This window comes from Rana temporaria, chromosome 5 (genome assembly GCF_905171775.1).
Source record: "Rana temporaria chromosome 5, aRanTem1.1, whole genome shotgun sequence".
Lineage (NCBI taxonomy): Eukaryota > Metazoa > Chordata > Amphibia > Anura > Ranidae > Rana > Rana temporaria.
In genome coordinates, this window is record NC_053493.1 from 144,549,664 (window position 1) to 144,566,284 (window position 16,621).

A 16,621-nucleotide genomic window follows, 5' to 3' on the forward strand; every position below is an offset into this window, starting at 1 on the left:
CCCTTTCCAGTTCAAACGACTGTGAAACTTCATTATTTATTTTTATTTTGGCCCTTGGGGAATTATACAATAGCTTTATCCATTTAATAAAAGATGGACCAAACCCGAACTTCTCCAAAGCTTGCCAGAGATAGTCCCACTCCAGACTATGGGGACCGCCTTTATTACTTTTCTGGGGACAACCCAAAATTTGGTATTTTCTTTTACTTTTAATCATAATGGTAAACATGACATATAGATAGGGGTAATCGCCTCAATGGGGGTACAGACAGCAATAAGAACTGACAAGCGTTCTAATCCCTCTCCACTCTGTTCAAAACAAAAAAATATATATGCATTTGTTATGCTTTTAGTCTTTAGTTGCAATTCGGCACTGCGTAGTTTTAACTGACAATTGCGCGGTCGTGCACGTGACTTACAAACAAAATTGACGTCCTTTTTTCCCCACAAATAGAGCTTTCTTTTGGTGGTATTTGATCACCTCTGCGGTTTTAATTGTTTGCGCTATAAACAAAAATAGAGCGACAAAATAAAAAAATAAGCAATATTTTTTACTTTTTGCTATAATAAATATCCCCCAAAAATATATAAAAAACTATTTTTTTCCTCAGTTTAGGCCGTTAAGTATTTTTCTACATATTTTTGGTAAAAAAAAAGAAAAAGATTGCAATAAGCGTTTATTGATTGGTTTGCGCAAAAGTTATAGCGTCTACAAAATAGGGGATAGTTTAATGGCATTTTTATAAATATATATTTTTATTTACTAGTAATGGCGGTGATCAGCGATTTTTATTGTGACTGCGACATTATGGCGGACACTTTTGACACTATTTTGGGACCATTGTCATTTATACAGCGATCAGTGCTATAAACATGCACCGATTACTGTGTAAATGACACTGGCAGGGAAGGGGTTAACCACTATGGGGTGAGGAAGGGGTTAAGTGTGTCCTAGGGAGCGATTCTGTGTGGGGACGTGGCTACATGTGACACGACACTGATCGCTGCTCCCGATGACAGGGAGCAGAAGATCACTGTCCTGTCACAAGGCAGAACAGGGAGATCCCCCAGTTCTGTCGCTCCATGACTCGATCACGGGACACCGGCAGTCATTTTGCCGACGTTAACGTGCTTTAGCCGGTTGGCAAGTGGTTAAGAGCCGTAGTCAGGTTTTACGGCTTTCCCGAGCTGTATTTGAAAGATTTCCCATCGGACAGGGAGTGAGGGAATATCTGCAACAGGGAAACAGACAACAGCATACAGAGGTTCTAGCATTCTCTAAGGCTCCTTTCACACTTGTGCGACTTGTGACTGCAAAGTCACATGACTAGTCGTAGCCCATGATTTCCAATGAGTACCATTCATATCTCTGTGACTTGTGACTTCAAGTTGCATCGACTTCAAAGTAGTCCCTGTACTACTTTGGTCCGACTTTGATGTGAGTAGACCTCAAGTTTACACAGGCAGTATCTGAAATCACGGTAAAATCACCTGACTTTGAAGTTGCGATAGTGTGAAAGGGACCTTACTTAAAACATTTTTTTTATTTTTGTCTGTGTTGTTACTAGAGAGTGTCCTCCAATTCCTGTCCTGGGCGCAGCCTTTTTATCAGACAGGAGTTCTAATCTTTCTCCACTGAATTTTTTTAATCTATTGGCGATAGATACACTTTGAAGTCCAGTTTTGAAGTTTTGTTTTGTATACAGTATTCGTTATGCAGTCAGGATACATATGTAATAAGTATGGCATTTTGTATGCGTTTGTGATACAAAACACTATGCTGTCAGTTTTAACACGGAGCACAGCAATCTGTATCTCTACCAGTCTGACACGCCCACTGAACAGTACTCTAATCAACAACGTTCATGCTTCGTATGAGTGTGTGGCTATTTTTCTATCTCAACTATACTGAATAGAAATGGTTAATTACTGCACCAAAAGCCGCATTTTTAAAATTTTGCACTGCTGGGCTACAGTGCCTTGCAAAATAATTCACCCCTCTTGGCATTTTTTTCGTGTTTTGTTGCCTCAAAACCTGGATTGTTTGAGGATTTGCATCATTTAATTAAAAGAACATGCCCACAACTTTGAAGATTTTTTTTTCTTTTATTGTGAAGCAAACAAATGGGACAAAATAACAGAAAAATCAACGTCCCCCCTAAAGTCAATACTTTGTGGAGCCACCTTTTGCGACTATCACAGCTCCAAGTCGCTTTGGCTTTAAGTCTATGAGCTTGCCATATTTTACCACTGGGACGTTTGCCCATTCCTCCTTGCAAAACTGTTCCAGCTTCTTCAAGTTGGATGGTTTGTGCTTATGAACAGCAATTTAAATCTGACCACAGATTTTCTATTGGATTGAGGTCTGGGCTTTGACTAGACCATTCCAACACATTTACATATTTCTCCTTAAACCACTCAAGCCTTGCTTTAGCAGTGTGTTTGGGGTCATTGTCCTGCTGGAAGGTGAACCTCCGTCCTAGCCTCAAATCACACACAGAGTGGTAAAGGTTTTGCTTAAAGAGGAGTTCCACCCAAAAATGGAACTTCCTCTTAACCCACTCCTCTCCCCCTTACATGCCACATTTGGCATGTAATTTTTTTTTGGGGGGGGGGGGGGGGGGGGGAGTCCCTTTTGGCAGCCCCTTCCTGTAGGCGATCGCCTGGGACACGTGACAGGTCCCAGGCGATCGCCTGTCCAATCAAACAGCGCAGCGCCGGGCCGCGCGAGCATGCTCAGTGCCGCTCGCGCATGCGCAGTGGGTGCCCGGCCGTGACGGCGAAAGCCGTCACGGCCGGGTGCCCACAGTGACAATGAAGACTCCAGCCAGGGAGGGGGGGAGAGGAGCAGACCCCCGGCCGGCGCGTCGCTGGAACGCTGGAGCAGGTAAGTGTCAGTTTATTAAAAGCCAGCAGCTACACTTTTTGTAGCTGCTGACTTTTAATAAACTTAAAAAATGGGTGGAAAACCCCTTTAAGAATATCCCTGTATTTAGCACCATTCATCTTTCCATCAACTCTGACCAGTTTCCCAGTCCTGACTGCTGAAAAACATCCCCACAGCATGATGCGGCCACCACCATGTTTCACCATGTGGGATGGTGTTCTTTGGGTGATGTGATGTGTTAGGTTTGCGCTAGACATGGGGTTTTCTTTGATTGCCAAAAAGTTCAATTTTAGTCTGCAGTTTTTTTTCTGCAGTTTCCAGAGCGGCCCGATCCGATCCTGTATTCGCCCAGCCCCGAGGGCGGACTTGACAGAGGCTTGGCTGGCGGAGCGCCACTACTGGTGTCAATGCGAGTGATGTCTTGGGGCATCCCGCCAGAATTTAAAAAAACAGTCACCAGGAGCAGGAGGTGAGCTGTGCAATGAAACAGAGGAGCCCTCGTAGTGGTCTGAGTGTCCTGATAATCCAAAGAGTCAGGGACAGAGTGGCTGCGTGAGTGCGACAGCCCAGCCCAGGCATCCACCACACGAATGGACCAGCACAGTGCAGGCAGGCACACCTTAAGGTAATTAATAGAGGAGGTGATGGAGGCAGAAGGGATGGATCATGGTGGCAGGAGGGATGGATCATGGAGGCAGAAGGGATGGATCATGGAGGATCAAAGAAAAGCAAAGCACTCGTGATGGTCTTGGTGGCTCGGAGGCAATGGCATTACTGTGGGGGGTGAATTGGACAGAGGAGGATATACTACTACAACTACTGTGGGGGGAAGATTGGGCAGAGGATGCTATACTACTACTACTCTACTGTGGGGGGTCAATTGGGCAGAGGAGGATATAATACTACACTACTGTGGGTAGTGAATAATATAATTTAATTGAAAGATTAAAGAGCTTGACTTGTAGTTTTGTTGGCTGTTTTTTTTTTTTTTGAGGTTATCTGAAAGATGGGTTTCAAATGTTTTGACAGGGGCGCAAATTTCAGTGCTTGCCATAGGCACCATTTTCACTAGATACGCCTCTGATGCTACATCTTAGCTGCTTCTACATCAGAGTTTCCTAACTGGTGTTCTGCCGCAATCTACCCAATTGCAGGCAGCTCATGGGTAGATCACATCCTCACGTTTCCTCCGCATGCAGCACGGCATAGGGAATAAAGAGACTCTGCTGTTCCTCAATGTAAACATCCCTTGTAATAGAAAAAAGAGCAGGGCAGGGCCTTAATGTGAGATCTGGGGTCAAAAAGACCTCAGATCTCACATTTACACCTAAAAGCAATAAAAATAAAGTTCTGGGAGGGAGGGGGGCGGAAGTCATATTTGACATCACTCTGGTCCTCCAAGAGTCGAGTGGGGGCCATCTTGCCCTCACTTGACTTCCTACCCATTCATCCCGGGGATCGGATCATTTCCATCAGTACCCACGGCTACGGAATGCAGCGGAGACTACCGTGAAGCTTATCAGAGTTCAAAAACAAGGGGGACGGAGAGCCAAATTACACTCTGCAGAGCTCAGTGATGAGATCTCTGAAAGCCGATTGGCGGGAAGCGAAACCCTCCCCCCCTTCATAAAGCACACATGAACAGAGCTTAAGCTGTCAATCTGCTGGCGGTCCCTCCCCTGTCACCATTTTTCCCTTGGTGTCAGGAAAACTTGTCAGAAGTGACTCATGCTTATAACAAGAGGAATGAAGCAGAAATGACACTTGAGACAAGTATACATCATAGAGGGATGTGCTTTATTCATAGTGAGGTTTACAACCACTTTAACCGATTTAAACTGAAAATTCAGATGGACTTTAAAAGGACACATCAATAAAACAGGAAAGTAACTCACATTTAGTTCTATGATCCACAGCAAAGTGACAAACAAGACATCAAACGTGGCAAAGAGGCAGAAGGTTCTTCTGACATCAGATATACTTTTCTTCCCTGAGCTCTCATAAGATTCAAGCCTGGCCACAAACTCAGCACTGGTAATGGAATGGGCGTCATGCAACGAGCCGCGAGAACCAAAGTGGTCGGTGTCACCTGTCTGCAGGTTCATCTTGAGTGTGATAAGAATGACAACTTCCCTCTCTTCTCATCACTTAAATGGATCTACATCTCTGAAAATAAAATACAAAATCAACTATATTATATGCACTAGAATTTTGTGCAGTAAAACTTTCAAGCACATTCTTAAATCCCACGATTTTAAAACTTGAGACATTTTCTTTTAGTTGTTAGAAGGCTTTTGTCAGTTTTTTTTTTTTGATTGCTGCGACTCCATTTGGAAGGTTCCCTTCACCCCCCTGACCACAGGACAAGAAATAAGGTAAACAAGGGCACAAGTACAGGATGGTACAGACACCAAAACACTTTGCTTATACCTTTCCCCCCATCTACTAAAGATTCCCCTTCTACAAATACCTTTCCCCTATCTACTAAAGATTCCCCATCTGCAATAACCTTCCCACTGTCTACTAGAGATTCCCCATCTGCAATAACCTTCCCCCTGTCTACTAGAGATTCCCCATCTGCAATAAAATATAGCAATAAAAACTGGGAAGGTAGAGAGCAGGCATGGGAAAAAATATGAATGCTCCTTGTCATGTTACAAATCAAAAATGTAAATGTATTTTATTGGGCTTTTGTGTGATAGACCAACACTAAGTGGCACATAATTGTGAAGTGGAAAAAAAAAAATGATAAATGGTTTTAATTTTTTTACAAATAAAACATACTATGCCGTGAAGTACTGAAATCCTGCAGCAGCCACAAGGTCCCCTTGCTCAAGAAAGCACATGTACAGGCCCGTCTAAAGTTTGCCAATGAACATTTGAATGTTTCAGAGGAGAACTGGGTGAAAGTGTTGTGGTTCAAATGAGACCAAAATCGAGCTCTTTGGCATTAACTTAACTGAAAACGTTTATTCAACTACACATGTGTAGGGAGCCTCTCTCTAGGAGACGCCAATCTTCACAACCTACACCCCATCTCCCTGTTCCCATTTTTATACAAACACCTTAAATGTCTGGTCTACAACCAACTGAGGGATAACTTTGATCTCGTTTAGTGGATTTTGCCCTCAACATTCCACAGAAATGGCTCTCCTAAAAACTCACAAACAAAATCTACCAACGGACAAAACCAATGGACACTATTCTATACTCCTAAACCTTTCTGCTGCCTTAGATATGGTTGACTACCCCCTCCTTACTTAAGGGACTCCACACCTTTGGTCTCCGTGACTGTACGCTTTGCTGGTTCTCATACTTCTCAAACCGCACCTTTAGGTTACTTACAATTCTACGTCTCTCTCTCTCCTCTTCCTTTATCTGTCTGGGTTCAACACGGTTCTGTTCTGGGACCTCTACTATTCTCGATCTACAGCTCCTCCCTGGGTCTTCTGATAACCCTTCCATGACTTATAATACCATCTCTACACCCAAATTAATCTCTCTGCCCCTCAGCTCACTCCTTCAGTCTCCACACGAATCACTAATTTACTAACAGGCGTATCAGCTGGATGTCACACCACTTCCTCAAACTTAATCTATCCAAAACTGAGCTCATAATTTTTCCTCCCCGTGTGCCCATTCCCCTGATCTCTCTGTCAAGATTGAAGTCACAACTATCGGCCCGTCTCCACATGCCAAGGTTCTATGTGTAATTCTGGACTCTAAACTATACTTTTGGCCCTACGTCCAATCATTGCCCAAATCTTCCTTCCTCAACCTCTGCAATAGCTCCAAAATACACCCCTATTCTAACCAATGACACCAGAAAGCTCCTAGTTCACTCTCTGGTCAACTCTTGCCTTGACTACTGCAACTTCTTCCTCATTGGCTTACCTTTACATAGACTATTCCCCCTTCAGTCCACTGAATGCTGCTGCCTGTCTCCTCCATCTTACAAACCAATCAGTGTCTGCTACTTTTCTGTCAATCTCTCCACTGGCTTACGCTCACCCAACAAATTAACTATACTTGCCTTGTCTCTCCCATCCTTTAGAACTCCTTACTCTAAGTTGCAGATTATCTCCTACTTGGTTTGCTTTTAGGCAACCCCTAAAAACCCTGCTCTTCAGAGAAGCCTATTCTGCCCACACATAACTGTACTTTATTTTCTCCATCAGCTCATTCCCCACAGCTTTTTGTGTCACATGACCCTCCCTCCTAGATTGTAAGCTCCAACGAGCAGGGCCCTCCGATTCCTCCTGTATTAAATTGTATGGCAATCTTTCTAAAGTTCCAGCTGCCAGCACTTCAATCAGTACCTAACGCCTAGTGATATGCCCTTCGCCTCTCTTAATGCCCAGTTCCCATATGTTACAGTGATCTTCCAGTTTACCACACTAGAAGAACACAGGTCGCCACTAGGACACAGAAAAAGATTGTGTGTCCAATTTACACAGCAACACATTTTATCACGGCACACAGGACGGGATTGTATATCCTGTCCCAATAAATCCAAAGTTGTTATAACATGCTACAGCTTATCCACACGTCAGAACTGCTATCCTTTATGCCATTACAGTGGATAGAAAAAGTCTACACACCCCTGTTAAAATGTCAGGTTTTTGGGATGTAAAATGAAATATGGAGACAAAAGATAAATCATTTGAGAACTTGCTCCACCTTTAATGTGACCTATAAACTGTACAAACAAATATTTTAGGTGGAGGAAAGTGAATAAAAAAAAATAAAATAGTATGGTTGCATAAGTGTGCACACCCGTAAACTAATACTTTGTTGAAGCACCTTTTGATTTTATTACTGCACTCAGTCTTTTTGGGTATGAGTCTATCAGCATGGCACATCTTGACTTGCCAATATTTGCCCTCTCTTCTTTGCAAAAACACACCAAATCTGTCAGAATGCGAGGGAATTTCCTGTGCACAGCCCTCTTCAGATCACCCCACAGATTTTAAATCAGATTCAGGTCTGGGCTCTGGTTGGGCCATGCCAAAACATCTTTGTTGATTTGGATGTATGCTCTGGGTTGTTGTCATGCTGAAAGATGAAGTTCCTCTTCATGTTCCGCTTTCTAGCAGAAGCCTGAAGGTTTTGTGCCAATATTGACTGGTATATGGAACTGTTCATAATTCCTTCTACCTTACATAGTTACATAGTAGGCGAGGCCAAAAATAAGACAAGTCCATTCTATGCATGCGACTATATGTCAGTATTACCTTGTATATCCCTGTATGTTGTGGTCGTTCAGGTGCTAATATAATAGTTTCTTGGAACCATCGATGTCCCCCTCTGAGACCACCACCTGTGGAAGGGAATTCCACATTAATGCCGCTCTTACAGTAAAGAAGCCTCTATGTAGTTTAAAGTTAAACCTCTTTTATTCTAATTTTGAGTGGCCACGTGTCTTATAAAACTCCAATCCGCGAACTAATATCCTTCAGACCCTTTATCAGCTTTGTTGCCCTTCTTTGTACCAACTCCATTTGCAGTACATCCTTTCTGAGGACTGGTGCCCAGAACTGGTCAGCATACTATAGGTGCGGCCTGACCAGAGTCTTGTAGAGCAGGAGAATTATCATTTTGTCTCTGGAGTTATTCCCAATATTTTGCTTGCTTTGTTAGCAGGAGCTTGGCATTGCATGCCATTGCTGAGCCCATCATCTACTAGGACCCCCAGGTCCCTTTGCATCCTAGATTCCCCCAGACTAAGGTCCCTATTCCAGCTGAAGAAAAACAGTCCAAAAACATGATGCTGCCACCACCATGCTTCACTGTGGGTATGGTGTTATTTTGGTGGTATGCAGTGATTTTGCGGCAAACATATCTTTTGGAATTATGAACAAGTTGAACCTTGGTTTCATCAGACCATAACACATTTTCCCACATGCTTTTGGGAGACTTCAGATGAGTTTTTGCAAAATATAGCCAGGCTTGGATGTTTTTCTTATAAGAAAAGGCTTTTCAATCTTGCCACTCTACCCCATAGCCCGGACATATGAAGAATACGGGCGTGTACCGTCACATGTACCACACAGCCAGTACTAGCCAGATATTCCTGTAGCTCCTTTAATGTTGCTGTAAGCCTTTTGGCAGCCTCCCTAACCAGTTTTCTTCTCGTCTTTTCATAAATTTTGGAGGAACGACCAGTTTTTGGTAATGTCACTGTTGTGCCATATTTTTAGCCACTTGATGACCGTCTTCACTGTGTTCCATTGCATATATAATGCCTTGGAAATTCTTTTGTACCCTTGGAAGCTCTTTGTGGACCATGACTTTTGCTGTAGGATGCTACTAAGAAAATGTCAAGAAAGACCTACTAAAACAGCTGAACCTTATTTGGGGTTAATCAGAGGCACTTTAAAATGATGGCAGGTGTGCAAGGACTCCTATTTAACATGAGTTTGAATGTGATTGCTCAATTCTGAACACAGCTACACCCGTTATAAGAGGGTGTGCACACTTATGCAACCACATTATTTTGTTTTTTTTTGTTTTAATCCCTCCCCCTAAAAGATTTCAGTTTGTTTTTCATTTAAACTGTACATGTTATCGGTCACAGGCTTCATGCACACTGGGCTTAAAAAAACGTCTGTTCTCTCGGTAGTAAAAAAAACACTCATATAAAGTATTTTAAAGTATTTAGAAGTCGCACATGCTCAGCATCATATCCAGAGGTTGTCTTTGGCAAATAGACGTATGAGTGCTGCGAGCATTGCTGCAGAGGTTAAAGGGGTGGACAAACAGACTAAGAACATGGAATACTGGAACCATGCCCTGTGGTCTGATGAGACCACGATAAACTTATTTGGTTCAGATGGTGTCAAGCGTGTGGCGGCAACCATACGAGAAGTACAAAGACAAGTGTGTCTTGCCTACAGTCAAGCATGGTGGTGGGAGTGTCATGGTCTGGGGCTGCATGAGAGCTACAGTTCATTGAGGGAACCATGAATACTGAAGCAGAGCATGATCCCCTCCCTTGGGAGACTGGGCCACAGGGCAGTATTCCAACATGATAATGAGACCAAACATACCTCCGAGATGACCACTGCCTTGCTAAAGAAGCAGAGACTAAAGGTGATGGACTGGCCAAGCATGTCTCCAAACCTAAATCCTATTGAGTGTCTGTGGGGCATCCTCAAATGAAAGGTGGAGGAGTGCAAGGTCTCGACCATCCACTAGCTCCATGATGTCGTCATGGAGGAGAGGAAAAGGACTCCAGTGGCAACCTGTGAAGCTCTGGTGAACTTCATGCCCAAGGGGGGCTAAGACAGTGCTGGAAAATAATGGTGGTCACACAAAATATTGACACCTTGGGCCCAATTTGGACATTTTCACTTAGGGGGTGTACTCACTTTTGTTGCCAGCGGTTTAGACATTATTGGCTGTTTGTTGAGTTATTTTGAGGGGACAATAAATGTACACGGTTATACAAGCTGTACACTCGCTACTTTACATTGTAGCAAAGTGTAATAAAGATGTAATAAACTATTTACAAAAATTTGGAGGGGTGTACTAACTTTTGTGAGATCCTGTACATACACACAATGCTGCAATCAAATTGTAATTTACAGTTTTCAATTAAAAAAAAACATATGTACTTAAAATCTCTTGCTTTGAATCTTAGTATCTTAGTTGGGAATTAATTTCAAGGCGGCAATGCTGCTAACCAGAAAAAAAAAAAAGTAGAAAGAAAAAAAGTTCCCTAATGCAATTCTGTAGCTCCAAGTTTTGAGAAATAAGAGACGCAATATTGTCTATGGGGACTACAATACTCACATTGTACAACTGTGTGTCAGCCAGAACAATTCCTCTCACTTCCCTGTGCGACTCTCCATAACTTGTGGAAACAACAGTATTTTTTTATAGATCACATGCTGCTTGGCCAGGCTCCAGACACTTCACTTTCCCCTTGTGATTGTGTTGTAGATAAAGGTTGTATCATCCAACTGAACTGCAATGAGAAGGAAGAAAGAGAAAAACCCCAAGTTGTTTTACATAACTAATAATACTTTTGCTGTTTATTCTAAAGCAAGACAGACAATGGGTAAAGATATGCATGTCAGACGCTTTTAAAGAGGAAAAATATATTTTATAATCTAGCGTAAGGGCCAGTTCACACCAGATGCAGTTCTGTGCGCTTTTTTCTGCACTAAAAATACATGCACAGTGTTTTCCATGTATTTCGATGGCTCTAGTTCACATCATGCAGTCAGTTTCTGGTGCAAAAACTGACCGGAATTGTGTGAACTAGAGCCATTATACAAATACATGGAAAACACTGGTCATGCATTTTGTGGAGAAAAAAAAGTGCACGGAACTGCGTCTGGTGTAACTATCACTTATACAGTTTACAGAATGGATATTATTATGAGCTCAAGTGGTTTCAGCAAAACAAAAAAAAAAGAGAAAAAAAAAAACATGTACCCAATCAAAAAGTGTATTTTTCATATTCCATGTACTCATGTGTGTTCTAAGCCGGCCATAGATGGTGTGATTTTCTTTCCTGTAACCATCGGTTGCAGGAAAGAAAATCACTCAAATTCCCGCTTTAACACACTCAGTGGTGTGAATTGGGGAATCCCTCCCGCAGGGCGATTTTGTTCTCCTGGAGTAGGGGTGCAGGAAGCCGTTCCTGCCAGGAGAACATAGTGATTGTTGCTCGTGGCTATAGCTGCTGGCAAAAATTGCATGCAAAAATCTGGCATGCTGGTTGTACTCTGTGCATAGATGGTTCAAATCTTGGCTGGTCCCTACTGAACGGTCTGAGATTTAAAGTGGTTGTAAACCCTAGCAAAAAAAAAAAAAAAACATCCCTGCAAGACAAAGGCATAATGAGCTAGTATGCATAGCATACACAAGGATGGAAGGACACAAGGATGGAAGAACAATGTCCTCATTAATGTGAAAGGCCAAAACAACCTTTAGGAAGGAACAACGGCTGCGGCCGCAGCACCCCCTTATCCCTGTGGATGACCAAGAAGATCCACGTCTGGAGTGCCCCATTCCAGACACAGACTCTGAAACACATCCGGGTGTAGCGACCACTCTCCTTGGTCTAGCGTTTGGCGACTTAGGTAGTCCGCCTGCCAGTTCTGTAAGCCCGGAATGTACTCGGACGGAACGCTCTGTTCGGCCCACCGGAGGATGTGAGCGACTTCCGCCGCTGCAGCCGAGCTCCTTGTGCCCCCTTGATGATTGACATACGCCACAGCTGTGGCGTTGTCCGACTGAATCCTGAACGGGCGGCCCTATAGTCTCAGAGACCACTTGGAGAGGCACAGCCTGATCGCCCGGAGTTCCAGGCATTGATTGGCAGGCGGGATTCTTCCCGATTCCAGCGCCCCTGGGCTGACTGAACACCCCAGACTCCCCCCCAGCCGGAGAGACTGGCATCCGTTGTGACTATCGTCCAATGGCACGGGAGGAACGACTTCCCGGCCTGAAGCACCGGAGACGTCAGCCACCACACTAGGGAGGACCTGACCAGGTGACTCATCCAGACTTGGCAATCCAAGGACGAAGGGCGCTTGTCCCAACGCGACAGAATTTCTCTCTGTAACACACGAGAGTGAAATTGAGCATACGGAACCGCCTCGAAGGAGGCCACCATGAGGCCCAGAACTCGCATGCAAAAGCGAAGCAACGACCACTTTTGGGTCGCCAACCGCTGCACCGCAGTTTTCTTGTCTGTAGTTTCTCCGTGGGAAGAAAAACTCTTGCCTCCGAGGAATCCAGGACCAACCCCGGGTATTCCAGGCGCTGACACAGTACCAACACCGACTTCTGAACATTTAGCAGCCAACCGAATTCCCGGAGGGTCTGGCAGGTGATAGACACATCTTCCTCTAACTCTGAGCTTGAAGAAGCTCTCAGAAGAAGGTCGTCCAGGTATCCTACAATAGCGATCCCGCACTGCCTCAGCAGGCCCAGAATCGGAGCGAGCACCTTGGTGAAAACCCTTGGCGCCGAAGCCAGGCCGAAAGGGAGGGCCACAAATTGAAAGTGGTCCTCCCCGAACGCAAAGCGCAGAAATCTCTGGTGCTTATGGGGAAATGCAAGTACGCGTCCTTGATATCCAAGGACGCCAGGAAATCCCCTTGATGGAGTGCCGCTACGACAGAGCGAACCGACTCCATCCTGAACTTTTGCACTTTGACAAAATAGTTGAGGGCCTTGAGATCCAAAATTGGACGGACCCCTTCCTTCTTGGGGACTACAAACAGATTGGAGTAAAACCCCCGAAACCGTTCCAGTAAGGGAACCGGCACGATCACCCCCCCTGACCAGCAGATCCTGAACAGCCCCAAACAGGGCCTCCCGACGACCCGGAGGAAGCTGGAGGTTGGAAGGAAAAAAATCTGTTTGGCCGACAAGAGAGAAACTCTATTTTGTACCCCGAGGAAACTACTTTGCAAACCCACCGGTCAGAAAGAAGAGACATCCACCGAGCCGCGAAATTGCAAAGCCGCCCCCCCACCCGAGAGACGGGCGGGGGCAGACCTTCATGCGGAAGCAGGTTTTTCCGCAGGCTTGTTGGGCTTGCGGAACCAGGGGCGCTTCTGCCCTTCACCTGGCGCCTTAGCGCCCTGGGAACGTTTACCTGCAGCACCGGGCGGACAAAAAAAAAATTATTGGGGGGCGGTAAAGGAGGGCCCCTGCCTACGGTGAGGCTCCTTACCCTTATCAGATTGTGGGAGCAGAGAGATCTTACCTCCCGTGGCATCCTTTATGATGTCATCTAAAGACGCCCCAAAAAGTCTTTCACCCTTAAAGGGCAAGTCCACCAAGGCCTTCTTAGAAGACTGGTCCGCAGACCAACACTTCAGCCAGACAAGGCGGCGCAACACCACCGCGTAGGCCAAGGCCCTGGAGAGCAAGGGAAGTGGTATCCAGGGCTGACTCACAGACAAATTTTAGGCCCTGCACCAACTGGTCGGCCAGTGCCACACAGTCCGGAGGGGCTTGATGCTCCTCCAACTCCTGAAGCAACAACTTTGCCCGTTCAGTAAGTGTCTGAGACACTAGAGCCTCGGCCAAGACCAGTCTCACCGCCGACCCCACCACCGTGAACAAGGAGCGGGCCACAGCCTCAGCTCTCCTATCGGCAGGGTCCTTGAAAGCGGGAGCCCCTTCCACAGGTAATGTGGTAGCTTTGTTTAGTCTGGACACAGGGGGGTCCACTGACGGGGGAGAAGTCCATTTTTTCAGGAAATCCTCCTCAAAAAGGATAACGGACCGCAAAGCATTTTGGAACAGAAAAAAACTTTTGCGGCCAATCCAATTCCTTGTACAAAAACTTTTCCAGATAAGGACCACAAGGAAACACTTTTGCAGTGCGGGCCGGCTTGCGGAACCCAAAAGGGACCGGAATCCCTGATGTCTCCGCCGAATCCTCAATTTTCTGAGTATCCCGCACCGCAGTGATAAGAGCTCCCACTAGCGCCCTATCATGCGCCGACCCTGATGCAGTCATTCTCACTGTCCGTGTGGACTAGGCCTGCATCCTCTGACACCTCGGAACCAGGGCCGGGAGCAGTAGCTGGGCCCGATTCTGTGTCAGAGGCATCCCCAGAAGAAGGCGGGGGAGGGGGTGCTTTTTACCCCCCCCTCTGGCCACGCACCGCTTCTATCCTGGCAACAAACGCCTCTAGGACTGCCGTCATAGCATCCACAGAGGCCGCAGGTACAAGGGCACTAAGGGTTAACTCTGGCATGTCTGGGGGAGAAGCATCCGGTTTGGACGCCATGCTGACCCACAATTTTGCCACCCTTGGAATGCAAGGCAAGACCCACAGGCCACCCTTCCAGCCGCAGCAGAGAACAGGGGACCCCCCAGAGGACTTCCCACCTGACCAGGCCTGTACCGCTGCTGTCTCCCCAGAGCGCTGCTCCGTGCTGTACCGCCCCTTAGGAAGTGTGCTGGAGCCGTTTGCGTCGTTATTTCAGCCACTAGAGACAAAAACCCATTCCAAAATGGCTGCCGACATGCAAACAGAGCATGTGGGCTACAAGAAAATGGCCAGGCGATTGTAGGATAAAACACCACACACAGCAGCAAAACACCAGGGACCCCCGGGCAGCCCCCCCCCCGCACCCACGGCAGCAAAACAGCACCCCCGGAAGCAAACACAGCCCCCAGCCACTGGATGGAGCCCCCCAGGCGGACCCCCCACCTCACGGTCGACCCTGCCACCCAGAACGTGGGGAAAGGAGGGAGAGGAAGGCCTGGCACACTGTGACACGGACATAGAGCCCGGTCATATGTGTGCCCTGGAGCGTATAGCTCACCGGCCACCCCTGGAGCAACGGGGCATGTCGTGGATGGCCCAGTGCGTAGCTAAAAGGCCAGCACACGCTCGATGGCCGAACTGGGGGGACTACAAGAATCCAGGATCCAGCCTGTCACCCAGTCGGCAGTTGATTGTAGATCTCAGGATCCAAAAATGCAGGAAAACAAAAAAGAAAAAAGCAAGAGAATTGCAAAAAAATCCCCAGAGCACATGGGCCCAGAGGAGCCATGTCATTCTCCTTTGCTAGGCAGAAAATAACTGAGGCTGCAGAGCAGAGTGGGGGGATGTACCCGGAGGGACCGCCCCCTGGGAGGTACTGTACCGTGTGGAGTGTTTAACACTTAACATGCGGTTTTTCTGCCTAGTCAATCTCCTAGAAAGGAGGATAATACCCTAAGGTCAATATGCTGCTGTGTCCGTCCATGAACGGAAGAGAAAATGTTTTACCTTTACAACCCCTTTAAACTCTCAGTCCCTTGTACGCGCATCACCCTACACCTAAAGAAGCTATTTGTTAGTGCAATCAGGTGTTTTTGCCCTATAGAAGTCAATTGGCGTACCCGGCATGTGACACACACTTTCTGCACGCATTTTGAGGTCTAAAAAACACCACAGGAAACAAATACATGAAATGCTTGTGCATCCCTACATGAATAGGAATTATAAAAAATCTTCACAAATCACGAATCTGCTCAGGTGTGAATAAAGAGCTTGTGTAGACTGGAAGAAGCAGAATGCTTTTAGGTGCAGACCAGTTTAAGAGACTTCTGAGCCTTCGAAGGCACTTCTGGCCTCCATCGGACTCACTTCTGACTTCCAAAACTGCATTTGCATTCCCCATGATTTGTATATGAACAGGACAGAAGCAGTTCAAATACATACAAATGCCTGTTTACACAAGCCCTTTATCACAAGGCTGGATGCAGACAATTCAGCATTTTCTGGCAGGCATCAGTAAAACGTAACCGCAAATGTTTGCATTTCACCTGTGTATTTAGCATTATGCCGGGCTTTGCTGTAAACTCTTTTTCCACTAACTTGGACAATTTCAACCAAATATATGTCACAATCAGTAGATTCGCAGATGTGTGCAGCTACATGTATGTGCAAATCTTGACATTTCCTGGAAAAGCCAAGCCTGTCTTCGCCCTCCTGTGCCACAGGTCTCCCTAGTGGCCATTCACATCAGACCAAAACCATCCTTGGAAGGCAGAAGGGGAGGGGTGTAGAGTAGCATCACTCAAAAATAGTCAAGGTTTACATCAGTGGTGCCCAACCAGTGGCCCGCGGAGCCCTCTGATGTGGCCCACGACCTCCTGCTTTGGGATGGTGGGTTGGCAATCCCAGATCACGCTTTGCAGATCTGCCATCCCAGAGCATGAGTGATGCTAAACGCAGTTTGCCTGGTGCCACAACAGCCGGTGAT

At 46.0% G+C, this 16,621-nt stretch overlaps 1 protein-coding gene across 3 annotated transcripts in view; it reads right to left on the minus strand.

Moving 5' to 3' along the window:
* Window positions 1-16,621, minus strand: part of STARD3NL (STARD3 N-terminal like) — a 128,275-nt gene that overhangs the window by 34,285 nt on the left and 77,369 nt on the right. For 2 of the 3 annotated variants that reach the window (XM_040353207.1, XM_040353205.1), the window contains exons 2-3: window positions 10,682-10,856; window positions 4,783-5,053 (exon numbers count right to left, since the gene is read on the minus strand). In XM_040353207.1, the coding sequence (XP_040209141.1) occupies window positions 4,783-4,992 (210 nt within the window). In that variant the 5' untranslated portion in view covers window positions 4,993-5,053; window positions 10,682-10,856. Of the gene's footprint in view, window positions 1-4,782; window positions 5,054-8,121; window positions 8,208-10,681; window positions 10,857-16,621 lie in introns of all 3 variants that reach the window. The other variant, XM_040353206.1, reaches the window with a different exon arrangement.